The 18,882-nt window shown below is 49.9% G+C and overlaps 3 protein-coding genes across 4 annotated transcripts; 1 reads left to right on the top strand and 2 right to left on the bottom strand.

Annotated features, from left to right (window-relative positions):
* Window positions 1-277: 277 nt before the first annotated feature.
* On the top strand, window positions 278-4,164 carry LOC308135132 (uncharacterized protein). 2 transcript variants are annotated; one of them, XM_080503006.1, is made up of 2 exons: window positions 278-404; window positions 1,588-4,164. In XM_080503006.1, exon 2 carries the CDS (start codon window positions 1,597-1,599, stop codon window positions 3,514-3,516), a length of 1,920 nt encoding a protein of 639 aa, XP_080359132.1. In that variant the 5' UTR covers window positions 278-404; window positions 1,588-1,596; the 3' UTR covers window positions 3,517-4,164. The 2 variants fall into 2 exon arrangements, with proteins under 2 accessions (XP_080359132.1, XP_080359133.1); XM_080503007.1 differs by lacking the exon at window positions 278-404 and adding an exon at window positions 589-616.
* Window positions 4,165-5,217: 1,053 nt separating this feature from the next.
* On the bottom strand, window positions 5,218-7,054 carry LOC308131641 (guanylyl cyclase-activating protein 2-like; the record flags this gene model as incomplete). Its single annotated transcript, XM_080498436.1, has 4 exons — window positions 5,218-5,348; window positions 5,951-6,050; window positions 6,230-6,379; window positions 6,854-7,054. The coding sequence occupies 4 exons, from the start codon at window positions 7,052-7,054 to the stop codon at window positions 5,218-5,220; spliced, it is 582 nt and encodes a 193-aa protein (XP_080354562.1).
* A 3,432-nt stretch (window positions 7,055-10,486) lies between these two features.
* Window positions 10,487-12,782, bottom strand: LOC308139549 (guanylyl cyclase-activating protein 2-like; the record flags this gene model as incomplete). The annotated part of the gene is made up of 4 exons (XM_080509009.1): window positions 10,487-10,608; window positions 11,001-11,097; window positions 12,335-12,484; window positions 12,585-12,782. 4 exons carry the CDS (start codon window positions 12,780-12,782, stop codon window positions 10,487-10,489), a joined length of 567 nt encoding a protein of 188 aa, XP_080365135.1.
* Between the last annotated feature and the right edge of the window lie 6,100 nt (window positions 12,783-18,882).

The raw sequence follows: 18,882 nt of genomic DNA, 5'->3' as shown, positions 1-18,882 counted from the left end.
AGAGAGGATCTCGGGTGGGGGCACCGTCACCTGCACCGTCACCTGCCTTCAGCTCTTCACAGGATCTGTTGTGGAAAGAAAACTTTATGGAAGCCTTCAGGTTTTTCTCTGTTATTGCAGCTGTTTATTTGTCTTTGAACTTCAAAGCGTGTACAGGCAGACGTCATGTTCCAGCACAAAGTGGCTCAGCCTGTAAAAGGCCCCTCGGTGGTGCAGTACCGCGCTCTGACCAGCAGGGGAGCTGCTGCGCCGCTGAGACCGGAGAAGAAGAGCTGTACGGGTTGTTTACGTGTGCAGGTGAAACATGGCGGCCGGACGGGACGTTCCTCGTCTCATGGCTTTAAAACGGGCGGCAGCCGGAGGAGCCGCCGTGTGACGTCACAGTGACGAACCGACCCCCGGAGGTGAGACTGTCCCGGTCCGAGCAGCTCCGGTTCTGGTTCCTCCAGGACCTCCAGCACCTCCAGGACCTCCAGGACCTCCAGGACAAACAGACACGAAGCATCAGAAACCTTCTTTACTGGACAGACTCAGATTAAGACTTTGATCAGGAGCAGAAAGGCAAAAGTCCAGTTCTGTTAGTTCCTCTCAGATCCAGCTGTCACTTCCTGTAAAGGTTGAATTTACCTTTATTTACCTTAATATTGTCCTTTATTTACCTTTAATATCGTCCTTTATTTACCTTTAATATTGTCCTTTATTTACCTTTAATATTGTCCTTTATTTACCTTTAATATTGTCCTTTATTTACCTTTAATATCGTCCTTTATTTACCTTTAATATTGTCCTTTATTTACCTTTAATATTGTCCTTTATTTACCTTTAATATTGTCCTTTATTTACTTTTAATATCGTCCTTTATTTACCTTTAATATTGTCCTTTATTTACCTTTAATATTGTCCTTTATTTACCTTTAATATTGTCCTTTATTTACTTTTAATATCGTCCTTTATTTACCTTTAATATTGTCCTTTATTTACCTTTAATATTGTCCTTTATTTACCTTTAATATTGTCCTTTATTTACCTTTAATATCGTCCTTTATTTACCTTTAATATTGTCCTTTATTTACCTTTAATATTGTCCTTTATTTACCTTTAATATTGTCCTTTATTTACCTTTAATATAGTCCTTTATTTACCTTTAATATTGTCCTTTATTTACCTTTAATATTGTCCTTTATTTACCTTTAATATTGTCCTTTATTTACCTTTAATATCGTCCTTTATTTACCTTTAATATTGTCCTTTATTTACCTTTAATATTGTCCTTTATTTACCTTTAATATTGTCCTTTATTTACCTTTAATATAGTCCTTTATTTACCTTTAATATTGTCCTTTATTTACCTTTAATATTGTCCTTTATTTACCTTTAATATCGTCCTTTATTTACCTTTAATATCGTCCTTTATTTACCTTTAATAAGTCATTTCCTCAAGTCAATAATAAAGTTTAATGTCTGTCTCCATATGCTTGTGTGTGTGTGTGTGTGTGTGTGTGTGTGTGTGTGTGTGTGTGTGTGTGTGTGTGTGTGTGTGTGTGTGTGTGTGTGTGTGTGTGTGTGTGTGTGTGTGTGTGTGTCCAGCAGGTGGAGATGAAAGACGAAGGGCTCTTCAGGGTGGAGCAGCAGGATCCAGAGCTCCTCCACATCAAAGAGGAAGAGGAGGATGAAGAAGGTTCCACATCTTGTTGTGTAAAAACCGAGGATGACGAGGAGGAATCTGATTACTCTCAGCGTCACCGGCTAGCTCCCCGGCTAGCTCCCCTGCTAGCTCCCCGGCTAGCTCCCCGGCGGCCGCTGGACGGAACTGCAGGAACCCGGCAGCCGGTGGAGATGAAAAGAGAAGACGAGTGGAACTGCAGCACTGAGCAGGAGGAACCGGAGCTCCGTCACATCAAGGAGGAACCGGAGGAGGAACCCGAGGAGGAACTGAAGGAGGAACCGAGGGAGGAACCGGAGGAGGAACCGAAGGAGGAACCCGAGGAGGAACTGAAGGAGGAACCGAGGGAGGAACCGGAGGAGGAACCGAAGGAGGAACCGAGGGAGGAACCGAGGGAGGAACCGAGGGAGGAACCGAGGGAGGCCGACTCGGAGAACGAGAACACGTGGTTCCTCAGAGTGGTTGTGAAGAGTGAAGACGAGGAAGACGAGGAAGACGAGGAGCCTTCAAGCAGCACTTCTGTCAGAGTGGTTCCCACAGGAAGTGACGAGGAGTTCTGTGGAGGAGCAGAACCCGTCTGGAGCCACGAGGATCCCCACGGCGGCGGCGAGGATCCCGGCGGCGAGGATCCAAGCGGCGGCGAGGATCCCGGCGGCGAGGATCCCGGCGGCGGCGGCGAGGATCCCGGCGGCGGCGTGGATCCCGACAGCGGCGGCGAGGATCCTGGCGGCGGCGGCGAGGATCCCGACAGCGGCGGCGAGGATCCCGGCGGCGGCGGCGAGGATCCCGACAGCTCCGACACCGACGTCAGCGACGAGCCGCGGCTGTTCGGCGCCGTGACGGAGACCGACGAGGACGGCGGCGGCTGGAAGGAGAGCAGGTCATGTGACTCGGACGGCGACGACGGAGACCACCGCGGCTCCGAGGCTCCTGGGAGACGCCGTCCCGCCCACCCGGTCCAGAGGACGGCCCCCGTCCCCCCCGGAGGAGACAAAGCCGCCGTCTGTCGCCTGTGCGGCTCGCGGTTCGCGGACACGTCGGACCTGAAGACGCACACGGAGGAGCACAAAGTCCACAAGACCTTCGTGTGCGGCGACTGTGGGAAGACGTTCCGGCAGAGCTCGCACCTGAAGGTCCACCTGAGGATCCACACGGGTGAGAAGCCCTTCAGCTGCAGCTTCTGCGGCCACGGCTTCCGGGACAATTCCAACCTCAAGTCGCACCTGCGGGTCCACACGGGTGAGAAGCCCTTCGGCTGCGACGTGTGCGGGAAGAGGTTCAAGCTGAAGTCGCTGCTGAAGGGACACATGAGCGTCCACACGGGTGAGAAGCCGTTCAGCTGCGGCAGCTGTGGGAAGGAGTTCCCCGTGAAAACGAACCTGGACTCACACATGAGGATCCACACCGGCGAGCGGCCGTTCGACTGCCACAAGTGTGGCAAGAAGTTCAAGCAGAAGTCGCACCTGGAGAAGCACATGAACGTTCACACCTCTGAGAAACCCTTCAGCTGTGGCGACTGCGGGAAGAGGTTCAAGCAGAAGTCCTACCTGAAGACGCACATGAGCGTCCACGCGGCGGAGAATCCGTTCGGCTGCGTCGTTTGTGGGAAAAGCTTCAAGTACAAGTCCGAGTTGGAAAGACACGCCCAGATCCACACGGGTGAAAAGCCCTTCAGCTGCGAGCGCTGTGGGAAGAGGTTTAGCAGAAACTCGCTGCTGAAGAGACACATGGAGGTTCACGGCCGAGAGAAAAGCTTTGGCTGCGACGACTGCGGCAAAAGATTCAGCAACAACTCACACCTGAAACGCCACGCCAGCGCCCACCTGGCGGGGAAACACCCACCTGACAGGTAAATGCCCACCTGGCGGGGAAACACCCACCTGGCAGGTAAATGCCCACCTGGCGGGGAAACACCCACCTGACAGGTAAACGCCCACCTGGCGGGGAAACACCCACCTGACAGGTAAACAAACACCTGACAGGTAAACGCCCACCTGGCGGGGAAACACCCACCTGGCAGGTAAACGCCCACCTGACAGGTAAACACCCACCTGGCAGGTAAACAAACACCTGACAGGTAAACACTCACCTGACAGGTAAACAAACACCTGACAGGTAAACAAACACCTGACAGGTAAACAAACACCTGACAGGTAAACGCCCACCTGGCGGGGAAACACCCACCTGGCAGGTAAACAAACACCTGACAGGTAAACACTCACCTGACAGGTAAAGGCCACGCCTCTTTTCACCCTGGTGGAATTCCGACCCTGAGAATAATTCTCCACTCAACTTTATTTATCGAGAACTTTAAAAACAAACAGACCAAAGTGCTATAAACTGACTGGAGCAGAAAATAAATAGAAATAAGTAAATTAACAACAGAATAAAAAACAATGATAATAATGTCAAATTAATCATAAATGACAAGTTTGACAGTTTTATGTCTTCATACATGAGAAGCAGATCAGAATTGTACAAAACCAGGTTTTATTGAAGGTTTTTCTTGTGACAGAAAGTTTTTCTTTAGAACCGGGAGGGGGGGGGGTGATGGGGGTAGAGGGGGGAGGGGCTTAAAGGGGCTCTGCTGAACCGTCTGATTCCCTCCGGATGTTAAAACTCTGATCTTAAAGTCCAGGTTGTCTCTGCGTCTGAGTGCCGCTTGTTGACGTTGAAGACAAACGAAGTCATATTAGGATGTAAAGAGTCTTAAAGGCTAAACTTAGGCAGTGAGACCTTAAGCCCACAAAGTCCAATCCCCCAGGAGGTCCCTGAGGTCCTTATGGGGGCTGAGGGTTCTTCCTATATGAGACATGGAGGCAGATTTACTGGTTTCTCCTCCTTGTCTTTGCTGTTTGTCTTTGATGTGTTTGTGTCTATTTCAATAAATGTCAACAATCCCCATTGAATCTATTCTTGTTTGTCTTTGATTCTCACCTTCTGGCTGTTTTAAAAAAATACACACAAGATCCACCTTTCTGAGATTTTTACCTCAGAAACAAACAAGTTCAACTAAATCATGTGAAATTCTTGACGTAAAGAAAGCTTGTTTTTAAAATGGAGTTTAAAAGAGAGTGGATTTAAAAAGCGGTGCCCCGTGTGAGGCTGGAGAAAGTTTTCTCCGACTCTGACGAGGTTTATGAGACGATATTAGATGAACGTCCAGGAAGACGTGACGTAACAGAGACTGTCTGGACCAACGGCCATGCTGGAAACGGTAAGGCAGAGGCGCCCCTACGCCCTACATGGTCACAATAGCGCTCCAGAGCCGTCTGTCCTCCAGAGGTGTCCTGTCCTCCAGAGACATCCGTCCTCCAGAGACGTCCTGTCCTCCAGAGGCGTCCGTCCTCCAGAGGCGTCCTGTCCTCCAGAGCCGTCTGTCCTCCAGAGGTGTCCTGTCCTCCAGAGACGTCCGTCCTCCAGTGGCGTTCGTCCTCCAGAGGCGTCTGTCCTCCAGAGGTGTCCGTCCTCCAGAGGCGTTGTCCTCCAGAGGTGTCCGTCCTCCAGAGGCGTCTGTCCTCCAGAGGCGTCCGTCCTCCAGAGGCGCCAGCCGCTCACTCAGGAGACCTGTTGGCCCCCTGCTGCTCGATGAACCACTCACAAGGCCCGATGTCCAGTTTGAGCTGCTCCATCACCCACGGGTCCTTTTCCGCCCCCTCGATGAACTCCTCCAGGGTGATCTGACCTGCAGGGACCAGCAAGGACCATCAACAGCCGCCCCGCCCAGTCTGCAGGGTCACACTGAACCAGGGGGGCGGGGGGGTAGGAGGGATGGAGGGAGGGAGGGTAGGTAGCTAGTGGGGTAGGAGGGAGGTAAGTAGGAAATTAGGTAAGTAGAAGGTACATAGGTAGGGAGGGTAGGTAGGGTGTGTAGGTAGGTGAAGTAGGGAGGGAGGTAGGTAGGGTGTGTAGGTAGGTGAAGTAGGTAGGGAGGGTAGGTAGGGTGTGTAGGTAGGTGAAGTAGGGAGGGAGGTAGGTAGGGTGTGTAGGTAGGTGAAGTAGGGAGGGAGGTAGGTAGGGTGTGTAGGTAGGTGAAGTAGGGAGGGAGGTAGGTAGGGTGTGTAGGTAGGTGAAGTAGGGAGGGAGGTAGGTAGGTAGGGTGTGTAGGTAGGTGAAGTAGGGAGGGAGGTAGGTAGGGTGTGTAGGTAGGTGAAGTAGGGAGGGAGGTAGGTAGGGTGTGTAGGTAGGTGAAGTAGGGAGGATGTAGGGAGCTTCAATAGGAAGTAGGTCAGTATAGTTGGGTTGTGAAGTAGGTAGGTAGGGTCAGTAGGGTTTTTTTTGACTCACTGTCTTTATTCTTGTCCACCAGGTCAAATATTCGGTTGCAGGTATCGTCAATGTTCACCGTCAGTCCAGGATCAGTGTGTTTCTTGATCTTGTAGATTATCTGAAAAGAACAAAGACAAAGAAAAGACGAGGTTGTTTACGGGTTCGTCCTGAACGCGATCATCACGTCACTCCTCACTTTGCTGCTGGGACTTTTCTTTCTTTGTTTTGTCCACAGCGTTTTATAGATCCTGGTGAAAAGTTCGAGTCCAAACAAGACGTGTCGGCAGAGACACTTACTTTGACGATGTGCCTCACTTCCTGTCTGTCCAAACAGCCGTTTCCATCTCTGTCGAAGACTTTAAAAGACCATCTCAACTTGTCCTCCAGTTTCCCACGAAGGACGAGGTGGACGGCGGCCACGTACTCCATGAAGTCGATGTTCCCGTCCTGTGAGGACGAAGTCCTGCGTTAAGATGTGAAGGTTTGGTTCTGATGTCGAATCAGTCAGAAATAATGAGTCGATGCTGGCGAGGCCAGAAACCTGGTGTGAAGCTGAGGCTGCGGATTTCTGGGTTCAAAGAAAATCATCTTTTTGGCTTTGATGTTTTCTATCAGAAACTCTACGTTCAGGCCTTTTTGTAGGAACGTCCTCGTACCTCGTCCTCTATAAGAAGACCAGAGTGACGATGGTCCTGCTTCTTTATTTTTTTAAGTTTGAAAGAAAACTTGATGAAACGGCGGCAAACTGATTGGTTGTTGACAAGAGAATCAAATCAATTCAATTTACAACCAAAGCTGAAGCCAAACAATCAGAATTGCACCGTGAATTCAAGGCCTCTGAGCTCCTGACAAAGGTCAAAGGTCAAAGGTGATCGTTTGGCCGGATTCCTGAGAATTCGGTCGGAGGAAACGCCGCGTTACCTTGTTTGTGTCAAAGGACCGGAACACGTTCTCCGTGTACGCCGCCTCCTCCTCCGAAGACGAGCTCGTCACTCCAAAGATCCTCTTGAACTCGTGCAGGTGCAGGTTCCCGCTGGGACACTCGCTGGCGAACCTGCGGTACAGATCCTGGATGTTCTTCAGGGTCACCTCCTTGTCGCTGCCGCCCTGCACCTGACCCATCGCTGCCGCCGCGCAAAGTAAAGCAGAAGAGCTCAGCTGGTGGAAGAGCTGCAGGTCCGATGCACCGACAGGCCGTCCATCACAAGCCGCTGCCGCAGAGCGACTGTCCTGCCTGGAGGCTCGTCCAGCTTAACCAGGTCACAAAGCCCCCTGAGCCGATTGAGTCCAAAGCCTCCGCAATGATTCCTGCTTTCTGGGACGTTTCTGTCCTACGTAGTGTCAAGAGTTTCTCCTCTGGAGCTCAAGAAACGCTCTGCTGGCACCACATGAAGCTCCTGAAGCTCCTGAAGCTCCTGAAGCTCTAGACACTCCTGAAGCTCTGGAAGCTCTGGAAGCTCTGGAAGCTCTGGACGCTCTGGACGCTCTGGAAGCTCTGGGCGCTCTGGAAGCTCCGGGCGCTCTGGAAGTTCCTGAAGCTCTGGAAGCTCTGGGACCTCCTGACGCTCTGGAAGCTCTGGGCGCTCTGGAAGCTCTGGGACCTCCTGACGCTCTGGAAGCTCCTGACACTCTGGAAGCTCTGGGCGCTCTGGAAGCTCCGGGCGCTCTGGAAGCTCCTGAAGCTCTGGAAGCTCTGGGACCTCCTGACGCTCTGGAAGCTCTGGGCGCTCTGGAAGCTCTGGGCGCTCTGGAAGCTCCGGGCGCTCTGGAAGCTCTGGGACCTCCTGACGCTCTGGAAGCTCCTGACGCTCTGGAAGCTCTGGGACCTCCTGACGCTCTGGAAGCTCCTGACGCTCTGGAAGCTCTGGGCGCTCTGGAAGCTCTGGGCGCTCTGGAAGCTCCGGGCGCTCTGGAAGTTCCTGAAGCTCTGGAAGCTCTGGGACCTCCTGACGCTCTGGAAGCTCCTGACGCTCTGGAAGCTCTGGGCGCTCTGGAAGCTCCGGGCGCTCTGGAAGCTCCTGACGCTCTGGAAGCTCCTGACGCTCTGGAAGCTCTGGGACCTCCTGGCGCTCTGGAAGCTCTGGGCGCTCTGGAAGCTCTGGGACCTCCTGACGCTCTGGAAGCTCCTGACACTCTGGAAGCTCTGGGCGCTCTGGAAGCTCCGGGCGCTCTGGAAGCTCCTGAAGCTCTGGAAGCTCTGGGACCTCCTGACGCTCTGGAAGCTCCTGACGCTCTGGAAGCTCTGGGACCTCCTGACGCTCTGGAAGCTCCTGACACTCTGGAAGCTCTGGGCGCTCTGGAAGCTCCTGAAGCTCTGGAAGCTCTGGGACCTCCTGACGCTCTGGAAGCTCCTGACGCTCTGGAAGCTCTGGGACCTCCTGACGCTCTGGAAGCTCCTGACGCTCTGGAAGCTCTGGGACCTCCTGACGCTCTGGAAGCTCCTGACGCTCTGGAAGCTCTGGGACCTCCTGACGCTCTGGAAGCTCCTGACGCTCTGGAAGCTCTGGGTGCTCTGGAAGCTCTGGGCGCTCTGGAAGCTCTGGGACCTCCTGACGCTCTGGAAGCTCCTGACGCTCTGGAAGCTCTGGGACCTCCTGACGCTCTGGAAGCTCCTGACGCTCTGGAAGCTCTGGGTGCTCTGGAAGCTCTGGGCGCTCTGGAAGCTCCGGGCGCTCTGGAAGCTCCTGACGCTCTGGAAGCTCTGGGCGCTCTGGAAGCTCTGGGCGCTCTGGAAGCTCCGGGCGCTCTGGAAGCTCCTGAAGCTCTGGAAGCTCTCAGGCCACAGACGACGTCTCAGTGTCAGCCGGGTCGTGGGGAAGATTAAGACAGATTAGGTCAAAGCGTCAGTCTGCCACGGCGGCGAGGTCAAAGGTCAGCAACAGTGGATCTGGTCAGACCAACATGGAGGCGGCGGCTTGAGTCTCTGTGACACTAGTTGATGGTTTCAACCAGGAAAGTCTGAGAGAAACAAGCTCCGCCTTCCTCCTGCTGCTGGTTTCACACCTGGTCTGTTCTGATCTGTTCTGTTCTGGTCTGTTCTGTTCTGTTCTGGTCTGTTCTGTTCTGATCTGTTCTGGTCTGGTCTGGTCTGGTCTGGTCTGTTCTGTTCTGTTCTGGTCTGTTCTGGTCTGTTCTGGTCTGTTCTGGTCTGGTCTATTCTGCTCTGTTCTGTTCTGTTCTGGTCTGTTCTGTTCTGTTCTGTTCTGTTCTGTTCTGTTCTGGTCTGTTCTGGTCTGGTCTGGTCTGGTCTGGTCTGGTCTGTTCTGCTCTGCTCTGCTCTGCTCTGTTCTGGTCTGTTCTGTTCTGTTCTGTTCTGTTCTGGTCTGTTCTGTTCTGGTCTGGTCTGGTCTGGTCTGGTCTGTTCTGTTCTGATCTGTTCTGTTCTGTTCTGTTCTGTTCTGGTCTGTTCTGGTCTGTTCTGTTCTGTTCTGTTCTGTTCTGTTCTGTTCTGTTTTGTTCTGTTCTGTTCTGTTCTGTTCTGTTCTGTTCTGTTCTGTTCCGTTCCGTTCCGTTCCGTTCCGTTCCGGTCCGGTCCGTTCCGTTCTGGTCTGGTCTGGTCTGGTCTGTTCTGTTCCATCCGTCTCCAGCTTGATCCAGAAACAGAACACAGAACCTCTCAGCCAACGACCCACAAACTGAAATGAGGCTCAATATTCATGAAGTTTTCTTCTTCTTCTTCTTCTTCTTCTTCTTCTTCTTCTTCTTCTTCTTCTTCTTCTTCTTCTTCTTCTTCTTCTTCTTCTTCTTCTTCTTCTTCTTCTTCTTCTTCTTCTTCTTCTTCTTCTTCTTCTTCTTCTTCTATTTTTTTCAGTTTTAGAACAGACGAGGGAATAACAAGAAAAAATGCAGAACAACAAAAAGGTAAAAGTCTTTTATTTACAGAATAAAAACAACGTTCTTGACTTTTCACCTTCAATCAACAAACAAACAAATGAAAAGACAAAAAGTCGACTTCTTGTATTCCTGCAGAAAAAACAGTGACCATCAAATATTTCACTTTAAAGCTACTTTTTAACATCTTAATTGACAAATGTATTTCTTTATGCTGCTTAAAGTTGAACAAGTCATCGATGATCAAATAGATCAAACAGATCATTTAGTTTCATGACGGGTTCATAACCAGGATTCAAAATCAAAAGTAGAGGAAATAATAATGATGTGAATTTGAACAGTTTTAATACAAACAAATGTTTTCAAATACAAACAAATGTTATCAAATGTCCTCGGATCTTAACACTTAATAGTTAAGAGATGATATGAATTCATGTTTCATTGTGAGGAACTGATGAACGATACTGAGTGGATGAAGGAACTGTTTACATCCACTATGACAGGGTTCTCTGTTCTCTGTCTCCCCCGGGGGCTCCCAGGGGCCGGGGGCTCCCAGGGGCCGGGGACTCCAAAAGGCCGGGGGCTCCCAGTCAGCGGCCAGAGGCTCCCAATGAGCGTCCGGGGGCTCCGCCGGAGAGACGAGGTCCAGCCTCCTTAAAGCCAGAGAAATGAAGACCTTTCATCTTGAAGATGAAAGCAGACGACCCCCCCAGGAAGCCGGCGTCACGGGAACTTCCTGCAGTTCTGGACGACCCAGCCGGTGGCGTCGACGTCCAGCTTCAGCATGTCCAGGACCCACTGGTCCTTCTGGGCCCCTTCCATGAACTCAGACAACGAGATCTGACCTGGGGGGCACAAACCAGACCTGCTAGAGGACCCAGACCCATGAGGGACCCAGACCCATGAGGGACCCAGACCCATGAGGGAACCCACTCAAAAATGAAAATGTCTTTTTTAACCAAACAGCATTTTCATTTTCTTTAGTTTGAAAAGTTTATGACTAAAAGCCAAAAACAAAGTAAAGATTACTTTTTGGTTTTTGTGCCCAAACTGCAAAAACTGGATCAAGATACCTGTTACCCCCCAGTGGTGGAACCAGCAGGACAGCCCCCCCAGTGGTGGAACCAGCAAGACAGCCCCCACCCCCCCCCCCCAGTGGTGAGAACAGCGCCCCCCCCCAGTGGTGGAACCAGCAGGACAGCGCCCCCCAGTGGTGCCGCTCTCTGCGCTGACTCACCGTCGTTGTTTTGGTCGACGAGCTCGAAGATCCGGTCACAGATCTGCGTGGGCGTCATGTTGAGGTCGGCCGTCTGGACCTTGATCTTATGGAGGATCTGCAACGACACGACAGGAAGTGAAGCAACGACACGACAGGAAGTGAAGCAACGACACGACAGGAAGTGAAGCAACGACACGACAGGAAGTGAAGCAACGACACGACAGGAAGTGAAGCAACGACACGACAGGAAGTGAAGCAACGACACGACAGGAAGTGAAGCTACGACACGACAGGAAGTGAAGCAACGACACGACAGGAAGTGAAGCAACGACACGACAGGAAGTGAAGCAACGACACGACAGGAAGTGAAGCAACGACACGACAGGAAGTGAAGCAACGACACGACAGGAAGTGAAGCTCTGAGGCCGCGGAGCTTCATCAGCCTCGTGCTCGTGCCTGTCTCTTTAAGAGGCGGGGCCACAGAGCTCCAGTTACTCTCCTCGCCACGCCTTTATCTGGAACCCCTTTATTCCTCCTTTTTGACGTGTAACTGGTGGTTTTGGGAACCGGAACAAGAAACACATCGGGACGATTGACGACGTTCGTTCACGATTTACTGAAGCAAAACAACCAACGTGAGAAAACGTCTTGAGAATCCTGCGTCTTCAACACCAGGTGGCGCCACTCCTTCAGCTGGACACTCAGGCAACTTGTGTGTGTGTGTGTGTGTGTGTGTGTGTGTGTGTGTGTGTGTGTGTGTGGTCTCTGAATCCGGCCATGTGACCCAGCTGACCTCCTGCCTGCCGACCAATCAGGCGGCGAGACTCTTCAGGTCTCTGACTTTAAGTACGAAGATGTCCAGGACTGAAATAGACCTTTAGGACCCGGGTTAAGACCGTCTTAAGACCTTGGTAGGATCTATGTTGAGACCCTGGTAGGACCCATGTTGAGACCCTGGTAGGACCCATGTTGAGACCCTGGTAGGACCCATGTTAAGACCCTGGCAGGACCCATGTTGAGACCCTGGTAGGACCCATGTTAAGACCCTGGTAGGACCCATGTTGAGACCCTGGTAGAACCCATGTTGAGACCCTGGTAGGATCTATGTTGAGACCCTGGTAGGATCTATGTTGAGACCCTGGTAGGACCTATGTTAAGACCCTGGCTGGACCCATGTTGAGACCCTGGTAGGACCTATGTTGAGACCCTGGTAGGACCCATGTTAAGACCCCGGGACCTTCACTGCTGACCCCCGACTCTGATCAGTCCCTCACTGTAATCTATTACCGCAGAACGTTAACCGGCGGTAAAAAGACATGATGTGGACAGTGGTCTCCGAGTCTCCGTCTTACCCTGATCAGACGTTTGACCTCGTCTCTGTCCAGTTTGCCGTTTCCGTCTTTGTCGTACATCTTGAAGGACCACTTGAGGCGGTCCTCCAGGTTCCCTCGCAGGACCAGGTGAAGCGCCGCCACGTACTCCAGGAAGTCCAGCGTGTTGTCCTGCGGGACAGGAAGTGGTTTAAGCTGGACCAGGACTCCTGACGGTCTCAGGAAGGTTCTCCCAGGTTCTCCCAGGTTCTCCTCTGCTCGTGGTTCCTACCTTGTTGGTGTCGAAGGAGTGGAAGACGGTCTCCACGTAGAGGGACTCCTCCGAGGACGAGCTGCTCGGGACGCCGAAGATCCTCTTGAACTCGTGCAGGTGAAGAGCCCCGCTGGGACAGTCCTTCATGAAGACCAGGCACAGGTCCTGGATCTGGGCCAAGTCCATCTCCTCACTGCGGCTCTCCTCCTGTCCCATGATGGACTCCAGCAGCTGTCTCCGTCCTCTGTCCTCCCTCTGTCCTCCGTCCTCTCAGTCCTCCCTCTGTCCTCTCAGTCCTCCCTCTGTCCTCCGTCCTCTCAGTCCTCTCAGTCCTCCCTCTGTCCTCTCAGTCCTCCCTCTGTCCTCCGTCCTCTCAGTCCTCTCAGTCCTCCCTCCGTCCTCTCAGTCCTCCCTCTGTCCTCCGTCCTCTCAGTCCTCTCAGTCCTCCCTCCGTCCTCTCAGTCCTCCCTCTGTCCTCCGTCCTCTCAGTCCTCCCTCCGTCCTCTCAGTCCTCCCTCCATCCTCTCAGTCCTCCCTCTGTCCTCCGTCCTCTCAGTCCTCTCAGTCCTCCCTCCGTCCTCTCAGTCCTCCCTCCTTCCTCTCAGTCCTCCGTCCTCCCCGTCCTCTCAGCTCCACTCAACTGACTCTCAGCAGTTTCCTGCAGCGTCTTAAGCTCCCGGCAAGATAATCCTCCTTCCTCCTGATGGTTCCTCCTGATGGTTCCTCCTGATGGTTCCTCCTGAAGGTTCCTCCTGATGGTTCCTCCTGAAGGTTCCTCCTGATGGTTCCTCCTGAAGGTTCCTCCTGATGGTTCCTCCTGAAGGTTCCTCCTGATGGTTCCTCCTGATGGTTCCTCCTGATGGTTCCTCCTGAAGGTTCCTCCTGATGGTTCCTCCTGAAGGTTCCTCCTGAAGGTTCCTCCTGATGGTTCCTCCTGAAGGTTCCTCCTGAAGGTTCCTCCTGATGGTTCCTCCTGAAGGTTCCTCCTGATGGTTCCTCCTGATGGTTCCTCCTGATGGTTCCTCCTGAAGGTTCCTCCTGATGGTTCCTCCTGAGGGTTCCTCCTGAAGGTTCCTCCTGAAGGTTCCTCCTGATGGTTCCTCCTGATGGTTCCTCCTGAAGGTTCCTCCTGATGGTTCCTCCTGAAGGTTCCTCCTGATGGTTCCTCCTGATGGTTCCTCCTGAAGGTTCCTCCTGATGGTTCCTCCTGATGGTTCCTCCTGAAGGTTCCTCCTGAAGGTTCCTCCTGATGGTTCCTCCTGAAGGTTCCTCCTGATGGTTCCTCCTGATGGTTCCTCCTGAAGGTTCCTCCTGATGGTTCCTCCTGATGGTTCCTCCTGAAGGTTCCTCCTGATGGTTCCTCCTGAAGGTTCCTCCTGAAGGTTCCTCCTGATGGTTCCTCCTGATGGTTCTTTGTTCTTGTGTCTCTTAACAGACGTTCTATTGGGTGAAACCACAGCGGATCAAGACTCAGATCAAGGATGGAACCAGAAGTCAAATCCTCTGAAAATCCAGTAACGTGGATCTGAAATCACAACGTTCTCTCGTCTTCTTCTGCAGTTAAATGATTATTTTGATTAAAACAAATTTCTAAGAAGGAACCGTCTGTCATGATCCTGCCTTCTCTCCTCCCCTCCTGTGCTCCCCTTAGCTCCGCCCCTCTGCTCCCCTTAGCTCCGCCCCTCTGCTCCCTTTAGCTCTGCCCCTCTGCTCCCTTTAGCTCCGCCCCTCTGCTCCCCTTAGCTCCGCCCCCCTGCTCTCCTGCTTCCTCCTCCTGATCACAGCTGTTTGTCGTTGTCATCAGTGTGTATTTAGTTCCTCTCTTGTAGCTCCGGTTGCCAGTTGGTCTGCGTTTCTACACCATCCCTACCTTCCTTCCCCTCGCCTTGCCTTGGTGTGTTTGGCCCTCCTGCCTCCTGCCTGCGCGACCTTGCCTCCTGGATTTGCTCCATCGCCGCTCAGGTTTTGATCTCCGACTGTCTGACTTTGCTTCTGCTGTGTTTTTGAGAATCAAACACTTTTGAACTGAGCTTCCTGTCTGTCGTGCAACTGAGAACCCTGACACCGTCCCTCCAGGAGTGTTTATGGTTCTTTAGAACCGTCCCTCCAGGAGTGTTTATGGTTCTTTAGAACCGTCCCTCCAGGAGTGTTTATGGTTCTTTAGAACCGTCCCTCCAGGAGTGTTTATGGTTCTTTAGAACCGTCCCTCCAGGAGTGTTTGTGTTTCACAGGTTGTGGTTCCCAGTGAGAGCGACTGTTTGTTCATAAAGCGACACCATGTGGTCATAAATGTGTATGAAAGCAACTTAACTTTTATTTTCCTCAGGGAAGTTATTAATTATTATTATTGCTATCGCCATGCTATGGCTATGGTTTATGGTTCTTTAGAACGTTCCTCCAGGAGTGTTTGTGTTTCACAGGTTGTGGTTCCCAGTGAGAGCGACTGTTTGTTCATAAAGCGACACCATGCTATGGCCATGCTATTGTTATGCTATCGCCATGCTATGGCCATGCTATTGTTATGCTATCGCCATGCTATCGCCATGCTATTGTTACTCTATCGCCATGCTATCACTATGCCATTGCCATGCTATTGTCATGCTATTGCCATGCTATCGCCATGCTATCGCTATGCTATCGCCATGCTATTACTATGCTATCGATATGCTATTGCCATGCTATTGCTATGCTATCGATATGCTCTCACTATGCTATCGCCATGCTATTGTCATGCTATTGCCATGCCATTGCCATGCTATTGATTTGCTATTGCTATGCCATTGCCATGCTATGGCTATTCTATTGCCATGCTATTGCCATGCTCTCGCAATGCTATCACTATGCTATCGCCATGCTATCACTATGCTATCGCCATGCTATCACTATGCTATCGCCATGCTATTGTTATGCTATCGCCATGCTATTGCTATGCCATTGCCATGCTATTCCTATGCTATCACCATGCTATTGCTATGCTATCGATATGCTCTAACTATGCTATTGCTGTGCCATTGCCATGCTATGGCTATTCTATTGCCATGCTCTTGCCATGCTCTTGCCATGCTATTGTTATGCTATCGCCATGCTATTGTTATGCTATAGCCATGCTATCACTATGCCATTGCCATGCTATTGTCATGCTATTGCCATGCTATCACTATGCCATTGCCATGCTATTGTCATGCTATTGCCATGGTATTCCTATGCTATCGCCATGCTATTGCTATGCTATCGATATGCTCTCACTATGCTATCGCCATGCTATTGTCATGCTATTGCTATGCTATCGATATGCTATTGCTATGCCATGCTATGGCTATTCTATTGCCATGCTATCGCCATGCCATTGCCATGCTATACCTATGCTATCGATATGCTCTCACTATGCTATTGCATGCTATTGCTATGCCATTGCCATGCTATGGTTATTCTATTGCCATGCTCTCGCAATGCTATCACCATGCTATTGTTATGCTATTGCCATGCTTTCGCAATGCTATCACTATGCTATCGCCATGCTATTGTTATGCTATCGCTATGCTATCACCATGCTATTGCTATGCTATCACCATGCTATTGCTATGCTATCGATATGCTCTCGCTATGCCATTGCCATGCTATTGTCATGCCATTGCCATGCTATTCCTATGCTATCGATATGCTCTCACTATGCTATTGCATGCTATTGCTATGCCATTGCCATGCTATGGCTATTCTATTGCCATGCTCTCGCCATGCTATCACTATGCTATCGCCATGCCATGGCCATGCTATGGCTATGCTCTCGCCATGCTATGCTATCGCCATGCTATTGCCATGCAATTACTATGCTATTGCCATGCTATGGCTATGCTATCGCCATGCTATCCTCAATTTCTCAATTCAAACAAGGCAAAATAATGTGATCCCTCTGAGCGTGCTCAGTGTAATCCTCGCTTCACATACCTGAAAGCAGTACTCAGTACTCAGCTCACTTATTAACAATAAATCATTGAGTTTTCTGGTCATCACAGCTCCACCATTAACTAGTAATGAACTAGTTGTAGTAATAGTTTGAATCAAATCTTCAGAGTCTTGAGGTGACTTATTACTTATATTTACTGCAGAATAAACTGGTGTAAAAAGTATTAATATTTATGATTTCACAGAAAATATAGAGGAAAAATTGCAGAAACTCAGTAAAAGAAAAGGAAGCGACAACAAACCATCAGAGGGAAATAATTTTATTCAAGTATTTACTGACCAGAGGAAAGGATAGATTTACATAATAGAAGGAAAGAAAAGTTTATTTTACTGAAGAACTGGAGCGAAGAGGAGCAGAAATAACTTATTATCATTATTAGGACTTTTATTTCTAAAGGGTTTGACTATGACAGGAGAGAACGGCTCCATGGATAAAAACCCTGCGACCGTAGAGACGACCCCCCACTGTGACCTCTGACCTGATGACCCCCCACTGTGACCTCTGACCTGATGACCCCCCACTGTGACCTCTGACCGAGGTAGAACCCGAGGCTGCAGGGTGGGGGTCTCTCTCTCTCTCTGCCGGACTAGACGATACCAAACTGCGCCAGGTCGCTGAGCTCCATGTCGCCAAACGCCTCCCAGGGGCAGATCACGTTAGCATCTGTGGGGGGGGGGGGGGGGGGGCACGGGAGCATGAGACACTCCATCCAGTAGGCTGGTTTCCAGTCGTACAACACTTTTCTAGATAAACACGTTCATATTGACGAAACACAATCGTCGGACTGAAGTTAGTGAAAAAACCTGAAATGATTTACTGCTAATTATTATTAACATTTGTTAAATATCTGAAATGTTAAAGAATAAAATAGAATAATTTATTGTCATTGTACAACTGATTTAAAAGACAAGTCTTGTGGTGAAAAGTAAAAAAAAAAAGTATATATATGACAAAAAAAGTATAAAGAAATATTTTTCTTTGTTGCTTTCAGCCGATCAAACCACTGAAATATTATTATATTTAAACATATTATGAGGACGAGTTAATGTGAACTAATGGTTTGTGATTTGATGACTAATGTTCAAGGCAGAAGGGGAAAGCAACAAGTGTGTGTGTGTGTGTGTGTGTGTGTGTGTGTGTGTGTGTGTGTGTGTGTGTGTGTGGAGGCGGCGCCTCACCTCCGAGCCCCTCCATCCCCGGGACCTCGTTCCCCATGCTGTGGACAGAAGAAGAGGAGGATGAACTTCCTGCTGTGTGGAGGACTGGAAGGAGTTTTGCTGAGTCATGGATTGTCTAGTTTTGATGAGTCGTGGACTGTGTTGTTTTGCCGAGTCATGGACTGTGTTGTTTTGCCGAGTCATGGATTGTCTCGTTTTGATGAGTCGTGGACTGTGTTGTTTTGCCGAGTCATGGATTGTCTCGTTTTGATGAGTCATGGACTGTGTTGTTTTGCCGAGTCATGGATTGTCTAGTTTTGATGAGTCGTGGACTGTGTTGTTTTGCCGAGTCATGGACTGTGTTGTTTTGCCGAGTCATGGACTGTCTCGTTTTGCCGAGTCTTGGATTGTGTAGTTCTGCTGACTCACCCCTTCTGTCCGACTTTAGGAGCTTTGCTCTTGAACTGCCTCGTCTCCTTCTGCTTGAACTTTGGCGGCGCCGCCTTCCCACTTCCTGTCGCTCCTGCGTTCATCTTCAACTTCCTGCATCACAACGTTTTCACTGGATTAGAGCGTCGCCACGGCGACAGGCTGACAAAGTCCAGCTTCTCATGTTTACATCAAGATGAACATTTTCTTTGAAAGGTCAACCTTTACTTCCTGTTTCTCCTCCTCACTCTCCAGATTTACCCTCAGATCATCATCATCATTACCATCATCTTCATCATCATCGTCATCATTATGAAAAATATATTCAAGAAAGCAACAATGAAAAATTACAAGAACTTATTTTGGAAACGGGTTTTCATTGATGACGTCAGAGTTTATGTAAGAATTTCCATCAAATATGAAAAGTGATTGTATTTCCTAACATTTGCAGGATTTCTTCTTTAAATGAGAGTTTTTACACCAACATTGGAACAAAATGCTGTGAAAATAATGAACAAAACCTCAAATTAAACATTTAAATCACTTTACTATGAAGGGTCAGTAGGAAACAGTGAAAAGTGGTTTAAAGAGCAAATATTTACATTTTACTTCCTTCAGGAAAACATAAAGAACTGCAGAGAAAGAGTTATTATAATAATATTATATATAACCTGTTGATATAGAGACTTGGTCCATCGTTGTTTTTAGAACAGAGAAAATGTTGTGATTTTCTTAACTTCAAACTTTAAACATTTAAATATAAAAT

The sequence above is a fragment of the Blennius ocellaris genome, assembly GCF_963422515.1.
Source record: "Blennius ocellaris genome assembly, chromosome: 1".
Lineage (NCBI taxonomy): Eukaryota > Metazoa > Chordata > Actinopteri > Blenniiformes > Blenniidae > Blennius > Blennius ocellaris.
This window is presented reverse-complemented; position numbering and strand designations above follow the sequence as displayed.

Excerpts from the sequence above, each read along its gene's own strand:
- LOC308135132 (XM_080503006.1), top strand. The coding sequence starts at position 1,597 with ATGAAAGACGAAGGGCTCTTCAGGGTGGAGCAGCAGGATCCAGAGCTC.